Source organism: Zonotrichia albicollis, chromosome 5, assembly GCF_047830755.1.
Source record: "Zonotrichia albicollis isolate bZonAlb1 chromosome 5, bZonAlb1.hap1, whole genome shotgun sequence".
NCBI classification, from domain to species: Eukaryota; Metazoa; Chordata; class Aves; order Passeriformes; family Passerellidae; genus Zonotrichia; species Zonotrichia albicollis.
The window spans coordinates 7,835,791-7,850,794 of record NC_133823.1 but is presented as its reverse complement, the minus strand read 5'-3'; the positions used below and the strand labels follow the sequence as shown (position 1 = coordinate 7,850,794).

The window sequence follows — 15,004 nt, the reverse complement described above, 5'->3', positions numbered from 1 at the left end:
GAACCTCCTTCCATGAAGCAAAGTGGAAAATGGAAATGCCTCATTGAGCAGAAGCCAACTAAAATGTCACTGAGCACTATCTGAGAGCTCCAAGCACACACCGAGGTGCTCCATCCTAGAAACACTCCTGGGCTGTGCCTGGAGTGTGCCCTCTCTGCAGCACAGCACCTGCTTTGAAATGGGCCAAAACCAGCCTGAAAGGTTCATTTCTAACCCTAGCCCTGAGGCCTCCCCATGTGGAATGAAGCAGAGAAGAGGCCAAGACCAAGTGCCACTGAGACCAACTCGTTTTATTGTGGTGGAGCCTGGCTTCAAACTGCCCAGCAGAACAAAACACAAACCAGTATAAATAGGCCCCAGAGCCTGCCTGTGCTGGCTCCAGCCCGGGGGAGGGAATGCTCCTGAGGAGGGAAGGGTCCCCAGGGAGTGAAGGGTCCTCAGGAGAGAAGGAGCCTGGGGAAGGAAAGGTCCTGAGGAGGGAAGGCTCCCGAGGGAATGCCCAGGCCAGTGAGGCAGTGCCAGGCAGGGCAGCTCCAGGGCTGCAGCTGCCTGTGACCGCCCCCAGCCCAGGGCTGGCAGCTCTCTGCAGGGGCAGGAGCAGCCATCGATCCCCGCACGTTTCCAGGAGCTCTCAGTGGCTGTGGGGCTGGCAGCTCTCTGCAGGGGCAGAGCAGCTGCTGATCCCCGTGGGTTTCCAGCTCTCAGTGGCTGTGGGGCTGTCACCCTTGGCCAGGGAAGAAGCAGCTGCTCAGTGCCCATGGGGCTGCCAGCCCTGGACAGGGAAGGAGCAGCTGCTCATCCCAGTGGGTTTCTAGGGGCCCTCAGTGGCTGTGGGGCTGCCAGCCCTTGGCCAGGGCAGGAGCAGCTGTCGATCCCCACAGGTTTCCAGGAGCTCTCAGCAGGAGAAGGAGCAGCTGCTGGTTCCCCCAGGTTTCCAGGAGCTCTCAGTGGTTGTGGGGCCGGGCGCGGGCACGGCCACGGGCACCAGCAGGCCCAGCAGGCTCCACGCTGGAGCGCGGGTTGCGGATGGTCTCGTCCACGGACACGATGAGGCACGCGGCCTCCGAGGCGGCCGTCAGAGCATTGATGCGCACCACGGCCGGCTCCCACACGCACGCCTGGAAATTGTCAGCGATGTCCTCGTTGGTCACGTCCACGCCGTACCACATCCCGCCCTGGGGACAGAGGGACAGGTCAGTGCCACAGCCTGCTCTGGGGGACAGGATCAGTGCCACATCCCGCCCTGGGGACAGACAGACAGAGGGACAGGTCAGTGACAAAGGCTGCTCTGAGGGACACAAGGACGGGGATCAGTGCCACATCCCTCTCTGAGGGACAGGGATCAGTGCCACATCCTGGCCTGAGGGAAGAGGGACAGATCAGTAGCACAGCCTGCTCTGGGGACAGAGGGACAGAGATCAGTGCCACATCCTGCTCTGAGAGACAGAGGGACAGGGATCGGTGCCAGATTCCACTCTGAGGGACAGCGATCAGTGCCATATCCTGCTGAGGGACAGAGGGAACAGGGATCAGTGCCATATCCTGCCCTGAGGGACAGAGACCCATCCCACTCTGAGAGGGCAGCGGGGACAGAGGGGACAGAGGGGACAGGGACTGGTCATGGGGCTGGGTGGGACTTGGGCCAGGCAAAGGTGAAGGGAGAGGCTGGAGCCTCCCTCATGTTTCCACTGTGAGGAAAACACAAGAAATCCAAGCTGATCAGTCTTTGCTTTCAGCCACCAGTGCCAGCAGTGCCTCATGAAGAGGAGGCTCCTTCCAGTTTGGGATCACAGAGTCACCAAGGCTGGAAAAGCCCCCCCAAACCATCCAGTCCCAGCTGTGCCCCGTCCTCACCCTGTCCCCAGCCCAGAGCGCTGAGTGCCACCTCCAGCCCTTCCCTGGACACCTCCAGGGATGGGGACTCCAAACCTCCCTGGGCAGCCCTGCCATGAAGCTGCAGGAGCCTCCCAGGCCCGACTCCCCTCTGCTGCTGCCTCACTGCCTGGTTCTGCACCCTCATTTTGGGGCACCCTCCAAGCCCCACCCCAGCAGCAGGGTGAAACTGCTGGGAGTGACAGAACCCAAGGGACAACCTCCAAGCCCTGGAGCTGGGATCTCCACAAGATCTTCAGCCTGCAGCTCCTGTGTAAAATGCTCAGCTCAGCCAGCTCCTGCACTCTGCTTCCTTAAATGTTTAACACAGCAGCTCCTTCCTGACAAGTGATGAGTTTTCAAGGAGCAAATCAGAACTCCCAGCTCAGGAAGTCACCTGACAGCTGGGATCAAAGGGAAATCAGCTCCTTTCCATTTATAGCCACCTGTGCCAGGCCCACACCTGATGTGAAACAAACACGATGCTTAATCAAAGGGGACACGGCTCCAACACAGGCTCAGCTGAGCTACACCAGCTCTGACAGGCTCCAGGAGGGAACTGGGGACAAAGGAACCACACACACACACTGAGATGCCAGGGTGTCTGAGGCTGAAAGATGCAGCTGGTGTGTATTCTATTGCCACCTGTCAGAGGCGGGGCAGGTATCTGCTGCTCATTGGGCAATTTCCTTTATCTATTCCACAACCAACCCTCCCTCCGGGAAATAACGTCTGTTAATGGGCCATTAATTATTAATTATCTTCTGTTCATGGCCAGTGAGCGTCCCTGCAGGGCTGATCAAATTCCACCATCCCATGGGGAGATGCTCCGCCCAGGGGAGGAGCCAAGCATTCCTACCTGGATCCAATCTGAGGTTTGGGATACCCCAGCAGCCTTTGCCCACTGCATTGTCAGAGGAGCAGCTTTCTGCTGCCCTGCATTGCCAGAGGGAGCCCAGGCCCATCTGCAGCAGCCCTGGAGCTGCAGAGGAAAACTCCCCCCTTGTGCAGGATCCCTGCTGCAGCAGAGCCACAGCTGGCACTGCAGGAGGGCTGAGCCCCCATGGGATGGGGCTGGGGCACCACCCTGACACACAGGGAGCAGGTCCATTCCTGACTCTGTCAGGGTTGTTTGGTACTACTGCATTTGCATCTTTAATTTTCCTAGCAAAGAACTGTTATTCCTATTGCCATATCTTCGCCTGAGAACCACATAATTTTAAAATTATAATAATTTAGAGGGAGAGGGTTTCCATTTTCCATTCAGGGGCGGCCCCTGCCGTCCCCAGCAGCCACCTGTCTGTACAGGCAGGCCCCAGCCGTACCTGGGCGTGCTTGGCGCGCAGCTTGTTGAGGATGTTGGTGGCGTCGAAGCCGGCGTTGTCGCACAGCTGCCGGGGGATGATCTCCAGGGCCTTGGCGTAGGCGCCGATCAGCAGCTGCTGCTTGCCCGGGATGGTGCGCGAGTAATCCCGCAGGAACTTGGAGAGCTCCATCTCGATGGCGCCGCCGCCCGCCACCACCGAGTCGTTCTGCAGGGAGGGACAGGCACAGCACAGGGCTCTGTCAGGGCTCTGCACAGCCCTGCAGGCTCCTGGCAATGCACAGCTCATGGCAGTGCACAGCCCTTCCAGCTCAGAGCAATCCACAGCCCTGCAGGCTCCCAGCAACACACAGCCCTGCATGCTCCTGGCAATGCACAGCCCTGCTAGCCCACAGCAACGCACAGTCCTGCCAGCCTATGGCAATGCACAGCCCTGTCAGCCCATGGCAATGCACAGCCCTGGCAGCTCCTAGCAAGGCACAGCCCTGCAGGCTCAGAGCAATGCACAGTCCTGCAGGCTCCCAGCAATGCACAGCCCATGGCAATGCACAGCCCTGCAGGCATGGCAATCCACAGTTCCGCCAGCCCATGGCAACCCACAGCCCTGCCAGCCCCAGCCCTGCCAGCCCACAGCAATCCATAGCTCTGACTGCCCATGGCAATGCACAGCCCTGCCAGCCCACAGCCCTGGTGCTGCTGTCCCTGAGACTGTGTGCCAGCAGCAGCAGGGACACACCAAGAACCTCCAGTGGCAGGTGCAGCAGCTCAGCCCAGCTGTGCACAGGACAAAGGGAGGTTTGGGGACACTACCCTCAAAGGGAGGGATGGCAGCTCACTCCCAACTCCCAACCTCACTTGCATTAAGTGTCCAAAACTAAAGCTATTGGCAGCAGCACCTTGCTGTTTTTACAAGAGAAAGATCAGGACGTTCTTTCTAAAAGCAACAGCTCCAAAACTCCTGACATGCTTCTCCCCAGCCCCTCAGGACATGCAGCCTCAGAGCTGCTTTTAACCAGAAACCCTTCCTACAGCAACACATTTTTTGTGTAACCCAGAAATATCCACAGCTTGGCAGTGTCACCCTCACACATCCAGAGAGGCCTTGGACTTCTCTTGGTGTCCCCAGCCTGCCCTCAGAGCCATGGGACTGTCATGCTCTCAGACTGAGCACCAAGAGAGGGGCAAGTGAGTCTATGGGCATGGACACGCATGTTCCATCAATCTGCTGTTCCAGCTCCTGAAGCTCCACCCAGTGCAGCCAGAAGCCTGCTCCCTTTAAGGTGGAGAATGGAGCAAGCAGGAGGCACAGCTGCCCAGAAGTGCAGGCAGAACCCAGGCGTGCCTGGAGAGCAGCTGCAAACACTGCCAGAGCCATGCTGAGCCAGCCAAGGAACTGCACTCCAGTGACTCCACGGGATGTGCTCCCTGTGCAGAGCCCTGAGCAAGCCCTGCTCTGTGTGTGTGAGGTGTGCAGGGAGGGCAGGGCAGGGGCCAGGCTCACCTTGATGGCCCTCCTGACAATCATGATGGCGTCGTGCAGGGAGCGCTCGGTCTCCTCCATGAACTGCTCGGCGCCCCCGCGCAGGATGATGGTGCACGTCTTGGCCTTGGGGCAGCCCGTGAAAAAGTTGTACCTGCCACAGGGAGGGTGGGCATGGAGAAGCTGCTGCATTGTGGGACAGAGCCAGCCCCGCAGCCCTGTCCCTCTCACAGCCCCAAGGGACCAAGGAGGAGCAGGGCCAGGGAACACAGAGGTGACGTTCCAGATAATCCAGGAAAATCCGTTCTCTTCCTGCTGCCAGGGGCTCACACTGAACTGGTGCTCCCAGTTTGCTCTTGGCAGGAGCACAGAGGGCAGCAGCCAGCCCCAGACAGGACTGGAAGGACCCCAGGGTACCATCCCCAGCTTCTCCTGCACTGACAGGGAAGGGTCAAGCTGGAACATCACAGAAGTGCCACAATCAACCCCAAAATGTGGTGGTTTTCCATTACAAATGTGACAGTACCACTGTGCTTTTTACAAGGCACTGCAGAATAAACATGTGTTTTTAAAAGCTTTTACAAGAGGTAGGATCTCAATGAAATCTTGCTCCTGCCCCCTCCCCCAGCTTCATAAAGCAGCTTCTGGCTACAATAAAATACACATTTTTTAGCAACCTTGTTTTCATCTCAACAGCTTGAGAGATGTTGACCCTGCCAATGCTTTGACCCCAACTTTCCACCTGCTATGAGAGGGCTTGCACAGCATCACAGGTTTGCAGCTGGTGTTTTTACCTCTCTCCCCCAATCTGGGTCTCCTCAAAGAGCTCACAGCGGCCCAGTACATCATCCGACAGGGCATTGACACTGGTCTGGATGGATCCCCCACAGGCCTGCAGGGAATGGGGACAAACGTGGAATTAGCACTGCTGACAGCCCACACCAACCTCCCAGCAGGATCCACTCTTCAGGGACAGCCCAGATGCTGAGCTGGTGCAAACCCATCCTGCAGATTCAGGAAAACCCTGCTCCCTCCTTCCCCTCTCATGGATCCAGGCCAACCCTCAAGAGCAAAATAAGTTTATGCAGCTTCAAGGTGCTGACTCACAGGCTCCAGAGTCCAGGAGATACACAAAGAAAGCTCAGGAAAAAAACCCACTCATGATGGAACAGGGAAAAACACAGGAAAATAAATCTCTACTGATGCACTGATCAGATGTTTATATGTAACACCAGGCTGCCAGAGTGTGAGTGTTTACCCCACAAGAACAGCCTTGTCCTTTCAAACCCCTGTGAGGAGCAGTGAGAGCAGTTTGGGAATGCCCAGCCTGGGGTGCCAGAACTTTCCAAAGGCTGTCCTCAGCCAGGGGAGCTCACCATCATGGTCCTCTTGAGGTCCTCCTCGGGGACACGGCCGGCACAGAACATGTCCCTGTCTGCGAAGTACTGCGTGGCCACGTCCCCAATGGCCAGCTTAGACAGCACCACCTTGGCTCCTGACTTGTGGATTTTGTCCAGTTTGTCATACAGGATGTTCCACTCTGCATCCACGATGGCCTGGTAGTCCTGGAGGAGGACAGGGGGCGGGTGTTCCAGTGCCAGGGATGCCCCACGTGCAGCCCTGGCACAGAGTCACGAGGGAGGGCCCTGTCCCATGGCACTGCCCAATGGCTGCTGCAGCCCCAGGAGCTCCTGCAGCTCTGCAGGCAAGCTGGGTCAGCTGGCCCTGCAAGGCCCAAGGCAATCACCCAGAGCTGGGGCACAGGGACAGCTCAGCAACGTGTCCTGACCCTGCTGGGCTTCCCAGCCTGCTGGACCCTGGGCAGCACAGCCCACCAGGTGTTTGCAAAGGTGAAGGATGGGCAAAGGCAAACTCATTTATCATGGAATGGTTTGGGTGGGAAGGGACCTTTGAAAAGCCATCCAGTGCCACCACCTGCCATGGGCATGGACACCTTCCACTATCCCAGGTGGCTCCAAGCCCCATCTAAACTCACCTTGGACACTCCCAGTGATGGGGCAGCCACAGCAAATCTGGGAATTCCAGCCCAGCCCCTGCCCACCCTCCCAGCCAGCAATTCCTTGCCAAGATCCCAGCCCAATCTCCCCTTTCCCAGTGGCAGCCATTCCCTGGCTCCTGTCCCTGCAGGCCTTGTCCCCAGTCCCTCTCCAGCTTTCCTGGAGCCCCTCCAGGGACTCTGAGGAGTCCCTGGAGTTTTCCCTTCTCCAGGGGAGCATTCCCAGCTCTCCAGCCTGGCTCCAGCCCTCCCATCTCACCCCTCCCAGGGGATGAGCAGCCCGAGGTGTGACAGGAGGAGGAAGCAGGCCAGGGGAGCTCTTACCTCCACAGTGTTGACTCTGACCTCAGCGTTGTCCTTCTCAGCCTTGAGCTCCAGCTCCACGTTGAGCAGGGCGATTTTGGGGGACTGGTACTTCTTGGGCTGCATCTCAAAGCCAGCATAGGAGAAGGTTTTCTTAAAGGCAACTCCAGCCACCAGCTGTGAGTCCTGGAACACAGGGATTTGCCTCAGGCTCAGCCCCCAAGGCTTCCTGCACAGGGTTAATAACAACTCCCACAGGACACTCCCTGCTTCCAGAGGCCTCATTTACAAAGCCTTCCCTGCACTGTCTCCTTTGATTAACCCACTTTTAGAGGAAATAAGCAACAAGCATTTCTTTCAGCTCACAAAAGCAGCTTCCTCTCTACCCCTCAAAACTCCACAGCCAAAAACTCCCCACACAACCTGAAGATCAATGAATGCAGCCATCAGTTCTCTCCCTGATCTCTTTCCCATTCCTCCCCTTTCAACTTTTGGATATCTCTCATCCACAGCCCCAATGGGGGCTGGTTTTTGCTCTGGTTTGTCTTTCCAAGCTCCACCATCACTTCCTGGATTTTCTGCAGCAGGACAGCCCTGGCCAACACCATTCCCAGGCATAAGCTCTTTGATTTCCTGGGTGAAGAAATCAGGATCTGAATCTCCCTCCAAACAGGGGTTATGTACAATTCCCTACCACATATCCAAGTGCAGTCCCAGACACAACAGTTTCTCCAGCACTGAAGCATAAACCACACATCCCACCTGCCCTGCCCACCACTAAATCAGCTTCATGAGGTTTGCCTTGCATTCTTCCCATCTCAGTAATCCTACATGCAACCAGGACTTTTGGATCCAGAAGTAACAAAGACTTCCCACAAAAAAAAAATTATTTGTGGAGAGATAGATGGAATTTCATCAGTTACAACTTTTGCTGCAGTGAGGTGAGGAGTGTATTTAGCTCAAAAACCAGAAACCCTACCTATGGAAAAGAAACCCTGCTGAGTTTCCTTCTCACACCAGCAGCTTTGCTCCACTTCGGGAATTCCCCAGCAGCACTGTCAAGCTAGGCTGCACTTCTGCTAGAGGCAAGGCACCACCAGAGCTGGGATCTCTGTCTCCCACCCTTTCAGGAAGGCTCCAGCACTTACTTCCAGAGCTCCTCCTTGCACCTTCTTTATCCCAATCATCTTGAGCTGCAACAAGTCATCCAACATCATCACAGCATCTACAACCATCTTGGAGAAAAACTCCTTGCTCTGGGAGATGAGCTTGGAGCTCAGGGCTGTGGCTGCACACTTCTCCAGGAGACTCCTCTGCTCACTGCAGGAACGGAAGGAAAGGAAAAACAAAGGTTTGGTCACCTGCCAGACCTTTTCACAAGCCCCAAACACCGTATGTGGCTTTGTTAATCACAGCTTTGGTTGGAAAATAACTTTAAGATCATTCAGTCCAGCACAGCCAAGGCCATCACTGCCCCATGTCCCTAAGTGCCACATCCACAGGGCTTTGAAATCCCCCAGAGATGGGGACTCCAGCCCTGCCCTTTCCATGAGGAATGTCCCAATGCCCACCCTGAGCTCCCCTGAGGCCGTTCCCTCTGCTCCTGTCCCTGTTCCCCTCCTGGCAGGAGCTGTGCAGAGCCACAAGGGCCCCCTGAGCCTCCTTTGCTCCAGGCTGAGCCCCTGCCCAGCTCCCTCAGGGATTGTGCAGCCCCTTCCCAGCTCCCTCAGGGATTCTCCAGCCCATTTCCAGCTCCCTCAGGGATTGTGCAGCCCCTTCCCAGCTCCCTCAGGGATTCTGCAGCCCCTTCCCAGCTCTGTTCCCTGCCCTGGTCACGCTCCAGCCCCTCATGGTCTGTCTTGTCATGAGGGGCCGAAAATCCTCTCTGCCAGAGGCAAAGATCAGCTCCCTCCTGTCCATGGGGAGAACGAGGCACAAATCCCAGACTGACAAATCCCAGTCTCCTAGAGCTCAAGCATCAGCCCAGCACTGACAAAGCTGACTGACTTTTATGCACCTAAAATCAGACAATAGCAGGTGCTTTCCTTCATCACAAGGCAGGAAAATGTTCCTGAAACTCTCCAAAGGCAGGGTCCACATTCCCTGAAGTACTAACTCAGGTAATACACGTGTAGCAGTAGGTGACACAGAGACACCAGGGAGATGTGGATCCAGCTGCCAGGCTCTGTTTGTCCCCCCATGGGAACCACTCTATTTCCCATCACAGGACCAGATTTGGGGTTTTTTTCCAGCATTTTTTTAGAATTTGGTTTGGATAACCCATTTTGGTTTATTCGAGATGCTTATGAAGTTGAAATACTTCCAATTAACTGCAGGTATCAGCAAGGTCAAGTGGACAAGAGCTTAAAATCCAGGGAGAAAAGGAACTCCAGTATTCTCACCTCAGCTGAAGGGATCACTGCTATGAGCTATCTGCCTTGCTGTGTGACAGCTAAAAGGGGATCTGATCCTCAGGGAATGCTGAGATTTAACACTGCCACTGACTGCAGCAAGAGCTCCAAGACTCCACAGCAGCAAAAAAGAAATCAGGCCACTTATTTTGGTGCCCAGCTTCCTCCATGAGCACTGGGAGACACTGCCCTACATCATCCCTGCAGCCAGGTGGGAGCACAGCACTGCCCCTGCAGGAGCAGGGAAATCCAGGGAAACTGGGAATAAACCCTGGTGGGGCTGCAGGTGCCAGGAGATGTCAGCCAGAGCCACAGAATGCAGGAGCACCCTCAGAGCAGTCAGAGCCCAGAGCACAACCAGGTCACCTCTAAGGAAAACTTACTCTTTATCCTCTTTCTTCACAGAGACAGCAATGTCTTTGATCTTGTTCACAGCCTGGCAAAAAGGCAACAGCTGGATTAATGATTTATGCTCCAACCTCTCTCTTTTTGTGTTTTATCTTTTGTTCTCTGCACCAACGTCACTGAAGCTCCAAGTGTTTAATTATTCCACCCCTGCCAGTACAATAATTCCAAGGAATACACCAATATCTGAGGAGGGGGAGGAGGCTCAGAGCTGCTCTGCTGCTTCTGTCTTCAGCAGAGACCCTGGGAATCAAAGGGCTATTGAGAAGTGAACCTCCAAAAATCAGCTTAATGGGACCAACAGGCTCCAGGAAACACACAGGTTACTAAGAAGCAGCAGAGAACAGAAGGAGCAGGGGAATGGGAAATGAGTTTTGACATTTATTCCTTGGGGAAAAACCCAAAGGAAGAGAGAGCACTCCAGAGGCAGGGACTGCTAACAGCAGGCCTGGCACAGCAGGGGCAGTGCTGCTGGCAGGGGGCAGCAGGACATGGCTGCTGGCACTCCCCACGCTGTCACAGACACACTTTCTGAAAAATCCTTTCCTTAGGATTTTTCCTCCTGAGAAGCTGAGAAGCCTCAGGAACAAAATGTAAACATTGATTATCTGTTGCTGTGGAATGCAACAGGTGCATCTGTGATTGGTCTCATGTGCTTGTTTCTAATTAATGGCCAATCACAGTCAGCTGGCTTGGACTCTCTGTCTGAGACACAAACCTTTGTTATCATTCTTTCTTTTTCTTAGCTAACCTTCTGATGAAATCCTTTCTTCTATTCTTTTAGTATAGTTTTAGTATAATATATATAATAATAAATCAAGCCTTCTGAAACATGGAGTCAGATCCTCATCTCTTCCCTCATCCTGGGACCCCTGTGATCGCCATCACACCCACACCCATTCCCCAGTGGGCTGTCCCTGGCAGGGTGTCCCTGGCCCTGGGGCAGGCCCTGCTGTCCCCAGGGAGCAGTGGTCCCTGTGCCTCACCAGCTGCGTGGCCGTGCGGAAGGCGCGGATGATGATCTGGGGATGGAGCCCCTCCTCCACGTAGGGCTTCACCTGCTTCAGGAACTCAGCTGCCAGCAGGGTCACAGATGTGGTGCCATCACCCACCTGCAGGGACAGGGGACACTGTGTCACCCCCACACTGTGACATCCTCATGCTGTGCCACTTCCATGCTGTGTCACTCTCACACCGTGCCACCCCCACGCCATGCCACCACCTGAGAGCAGCTGCAAAACCACTCCAGAGCTTCCAGGGAAACCAGAGCTCAGGATTTTCCCTGCTCACAGATTTGTGGCTGAATTCCTCAGTGATTCAGAGTGGTCTGGGTGGTAAGGGACCTCAAAGCCCATCCAGTGCCACCACCTGCCATGGGCAGGGACACCTTCTGCCATCCCAGGTGGCTCCAAGCCCCATTCAACCTGCCCTGGGGCACTGCCAGGGATCCAGGGGCAGCCACAGCAAATCTGGGAATTCCAGCCCAGCCCCTGCCCACCCTCCCAGACAGCAATTCCTTGCCAAGATCCCAGCCCAATCTCCCCTTTCCCAGTGGCAGCCATTCCCTGGCTCCTGTCCCTGCAGGCCTTGTCCCCAGTCCCTCTGCAGCACTCCTGGAGCCCCTTCAGGGACTCTGAGGACTCCCTGGATTTTTCCCTTCTCCAGGGGAGCATTCCCAGCTCTGCCAGCCTGGCTCCAGAGCAGGCAGAACAAGCCCCAGCACTCCCAGAGCAATTCCCAGAGCTGACACTGAGCCAGGGCAGCAGTGGCACTGGGGCTGCTCCCTGTTCACCCCCAGGCACAGGCAGGCTCCCCTCCCACCTCGGCATCCTGGGATTTGGCAATGTCCACCAAGGTCTTGGCGGCCGGGTGCACGACGTCCAGCAGCTTCAGGATGGTGGCCCCGTCGTTGGAGATGGTGGCTTTGCCTGGGGGTCATGGAGAAAAGGAAGTTAAAAGCAGCTTTAAACCAACAGGGGCAAGCCCTGTCTCTGGGGGCTCTCAGGAGATCCCAGCAGGTTCCTCTGCTCCACCAGAACTAAGTCCTGTCAGCCCATTCGTGGAGCAGGTTCAGTGAAGTCAGTCTGAGCACAGAACAACTTTCCACACCAACAAAGGTTTGGAATTCACTTCCCTTTTCTCAAAGGCCTCCCCAGACAGATAAAACCATGTTCTAATCTGAGACTCTCATGAACAAAGAGCCTAGAAATCATATTGGTTATCATAGGAGAAATTTAAATCAAATTATCTTTTTGAACAAGGATTTATTACAGTTCCTATCTGAAAAAACTATTTAAAGACAATACTAAGCCTTTTCACTCCACCCTTCAGCAAAAAAATAATAAATAATGAGTTTGGTGACTTCATACAAGTCTTTTCAGAGTGATGGCAAAGCTCATCTCTTAAATCATTCTCCAAAAAAAAAAGATTAAAAATCAACCCAGGAACATCCACTGACCTCACACTCAGCCACAACTGCTGAGTAACTCCACAGGTATCATGAGCCTCATTTAAAAATAGAGATGACCAAAAATGCCTGAAGCAAGTTTCAAGCCTCTCTGCTTCTCCTGTCTGGCACAGACTTACACTGGATGCATCCAACTGATGCCTCAGGTTTAGCTTTTCTATTTTTCAGATTCTGCGCTGCTTTAGTATGTGGGTCTGAGCTCCATATTATGGGATAGTGACAAAACAATTCCTGCTCCAGCTGGGCACCAAGGACAAATGATCCAAATCTCAGGCCCAAGAGCACAAACACCGTGGGGCTGGAGAGAGAAAAACAAGCAGGGTGGGACTACCTGGGCTAAAGCTGGAATGGGACAATGCAAAGATGTAAATGGAGCAGAACTGATCAAAGGGAGTAATCCTGGGAGCACTCGTGCATTTTGGGGCCATTTTGGTTCATCCTGGGTTCATTTGGGATATTTTGGTTCATCTTGGGTTCATTTTGGTTCACCTTGGGTGCAGGCCTGGCTGGGCTCTTGTGCTGCCCAGGGTGCATCCATTGAGGAGATCCTTTTAATAAATCCCTACTTTATTCTTTAACTCTGTCTGGTCTCTGTCCTAGGGCAGCCTTCACAAGGCACTAACCCCCTGACTCTGCATCTCCTCAGGAGAGCAATCAGGGAATCCTCAGGCTGGACTGGCAATCCTCCTGCCTCCTACAGGGGACACCAAGGTGTTCTAGTGACACCAAGAGTGACAGTCTCACTTGGCTGTGAGAGCCAAGCCTGGCAGGGGCTGAGGCTGCTGGGGCTGCCCCAGATGGGTTTGGATGCCCCAGAGGGTCCAGCCAGGCTCAGTGGTGCCCAGCACACACACCGTACCCACCCCTGTCATCCACGATGAGCTTGTCCATGCCGCGCGGGCCCAGCGTGGTGCGCACGGCCTCGGCGATCACCTGGCAGGCATTGATGTTGCTGACCAGCTGTGGGATGCCCTGCGAGGTGTCCGTGCCCTCCTTCAGCAGGATAACCGGTGTTGGCTGCAGGGGAGCACAGCAAAGCTGTTAGCCTGAGCCCAGGGACCCACAGAGGACTCCTGACAGCCCACAAGACAGGAGAGTGCAGGAACAAGGCCAAAAATACAGCCTCGGTGTAATTCCTCTGCCCCACACCACCCTGCTGCTTTCCACTGCTCCCACAGCACTGGGAACTCACAACTGCTCCACCACAGGCTCAGGGACACACAGGGACTGTCCCAAAAACAACGGGGGTTATTTGGGGCAGAACCACTGAGGCTGTGGCCTGGAGGAGACAGAGCGTGCAGGAACTACAGAGACACTGAGAAACCAAACAAATCTGGGCGGTGGAAGCAACAGAGCAGCTGTGGCTGCCCCTGCATCCCTGGCAGTGCCCAAGGCCAGATTGGACATTGGGGATGGAGCAGCCTGGACAGTGGGAGGTGTCCTTGCCATGGCAGGGGTGGCACTGGATGGGATTTAAGGTCCCTTCCAACCCAAACGATCCCATGAGTGCTGCACCCATCTCACAGGCAGAGCTCAGGCAAAGCCCAAACACTGCCCAAATTTGGGATGCACTGGCACAGAACAGCTGCCGGGAGGCACAGAGCAGAACTGAACTGTGCTTGGTGCACTGAGGGGCACAGGCACAAGAAAAGGAGCTACTGCAGAGGGTTCAGTGATGGGCAAAAAGAACATCCTTGGGCTCTGGAGCATCTGGGTGCAGTGATGGGCACAAAGAACATCCTTGGGATCTGCAGCATCCCTCCTAGGAGGAGCTGGGCCTGCTTAGGCTGCAGAAGGGAAGGCTGAGAGGGTTCCCATCAACCCATAGACATCTTTCCGAGGCAGTGCCAAGAGGTTGGTGCCAGACTCTTTTTGGTGATGCCCAATATCAGGACATAAATTAAAACACAGGAAGTTCCACCTCAACACGAGGAAGAACTTCTTGCCATGGGGACAGAGCCCTAGGACAGCTGCACAGGGAGGGCCTGGAGTGTCGCCCTCAGAGACATCCCAAACCCACCTAGAGACATTCCTGTGCCACCTGCTCCAGGTGACCCTGCCTGGGCAGGGGGTAGAGCTGAGTGATATCCAGCCCTGACTATCCTGCGATCCCTGAAACCCAGAAAGATTCTATGGAAGCAAACGCACAGCTTTCCTCCACACCCAGCAGAGCAGGAACCCCAAGGGAAAAGGACCCGTCTGTCCCCGGGGAAACCAGGCTGGACACACCTCCCGCATCACCGCGGGGCTGGAGCCGGAGGGGGCTGCGGGGGCAGGACCGGGCGGGGGGGAGGCTCCGGAGCGGGATGGAGCTCGGGGCTGCCCGCTCCCGTCCCTGCAGCCAGCGCAGCCCGGCTCCGGATCCAGCGGGCGCGGCACTGCCCGGGTACCGCCAGGCCTGCGCGCCGGGGCGGCTCCATCCGCGCGGCCCGGCCCGCCGCGGCCCCGCCACAGGCGCTCCCTGGGGCCCGGCGGGAGCGCCCCGGCCCGGGCAGAGCGGCGGGACGCAGGGACAGCAGCGGATGGCGGCGGATGGCGCGGATCACTCACCATCATCGCGGCGGCTGCTCTCTCCCGGCCCCCCACAATGCACCGCGCACGCCCAGAACCTTCCCGGGGGCGGGCCGGGGGAGGGATCACAATGTGGCAGGGAAGGAAGAGGGTGCGCACCGTGCGGATATGGGAAGGATCACTATTTGGCAGCGAGCGCCGCGGTGACAGCGAG

At 55.9% G+C, this 15,004-nt stretch overlaps 1 protein-coding gene across 1 annotated transcript; it reads right to left on the bottom strand.

Moving 5' to 3' along the window:
* Nucleotides 1-269: 269 nt before the first annotated feature.
* On the bottom strand, nucleotides 270-14,990 carry CCT7 (chaperonin containing TCP1 subunit 7). Its single transcript, XM_074540731.1, has 12 exons — nucleotides 14,830-14,990; nucleotides 13,143-13,296; nucleotides 11,634-11,740; nucleotides 10,799-10,924; nucleotides 9,791-9,843; nucleotides 8,145-8,316; nucleotides 7,018-7,182; nucleotides 6,053-6,241; nucleotides 5,471-5,568; nucleotides 4,698-4,830; nucleotides 3,198-3,404; nucleotides 270-1,175 (listed from the first exon to the last, which is right to left on the bottom strand). The coding sequence occupies exons 1-12, from the start codon at nucleotides 14,833-14,835 to the stop codon at nucleotides 945-947; spliced, it is 1,641 nt and encodes a 546-aa protein (XP_074396832.1). The 5' UTR covers nucleotides 14,836-14,990; the 3' UTR covers nucleotides 270-944.
* Between the last annotated feature and the right edge of the window lie 14 nt (nucleotides 14,991-15,004).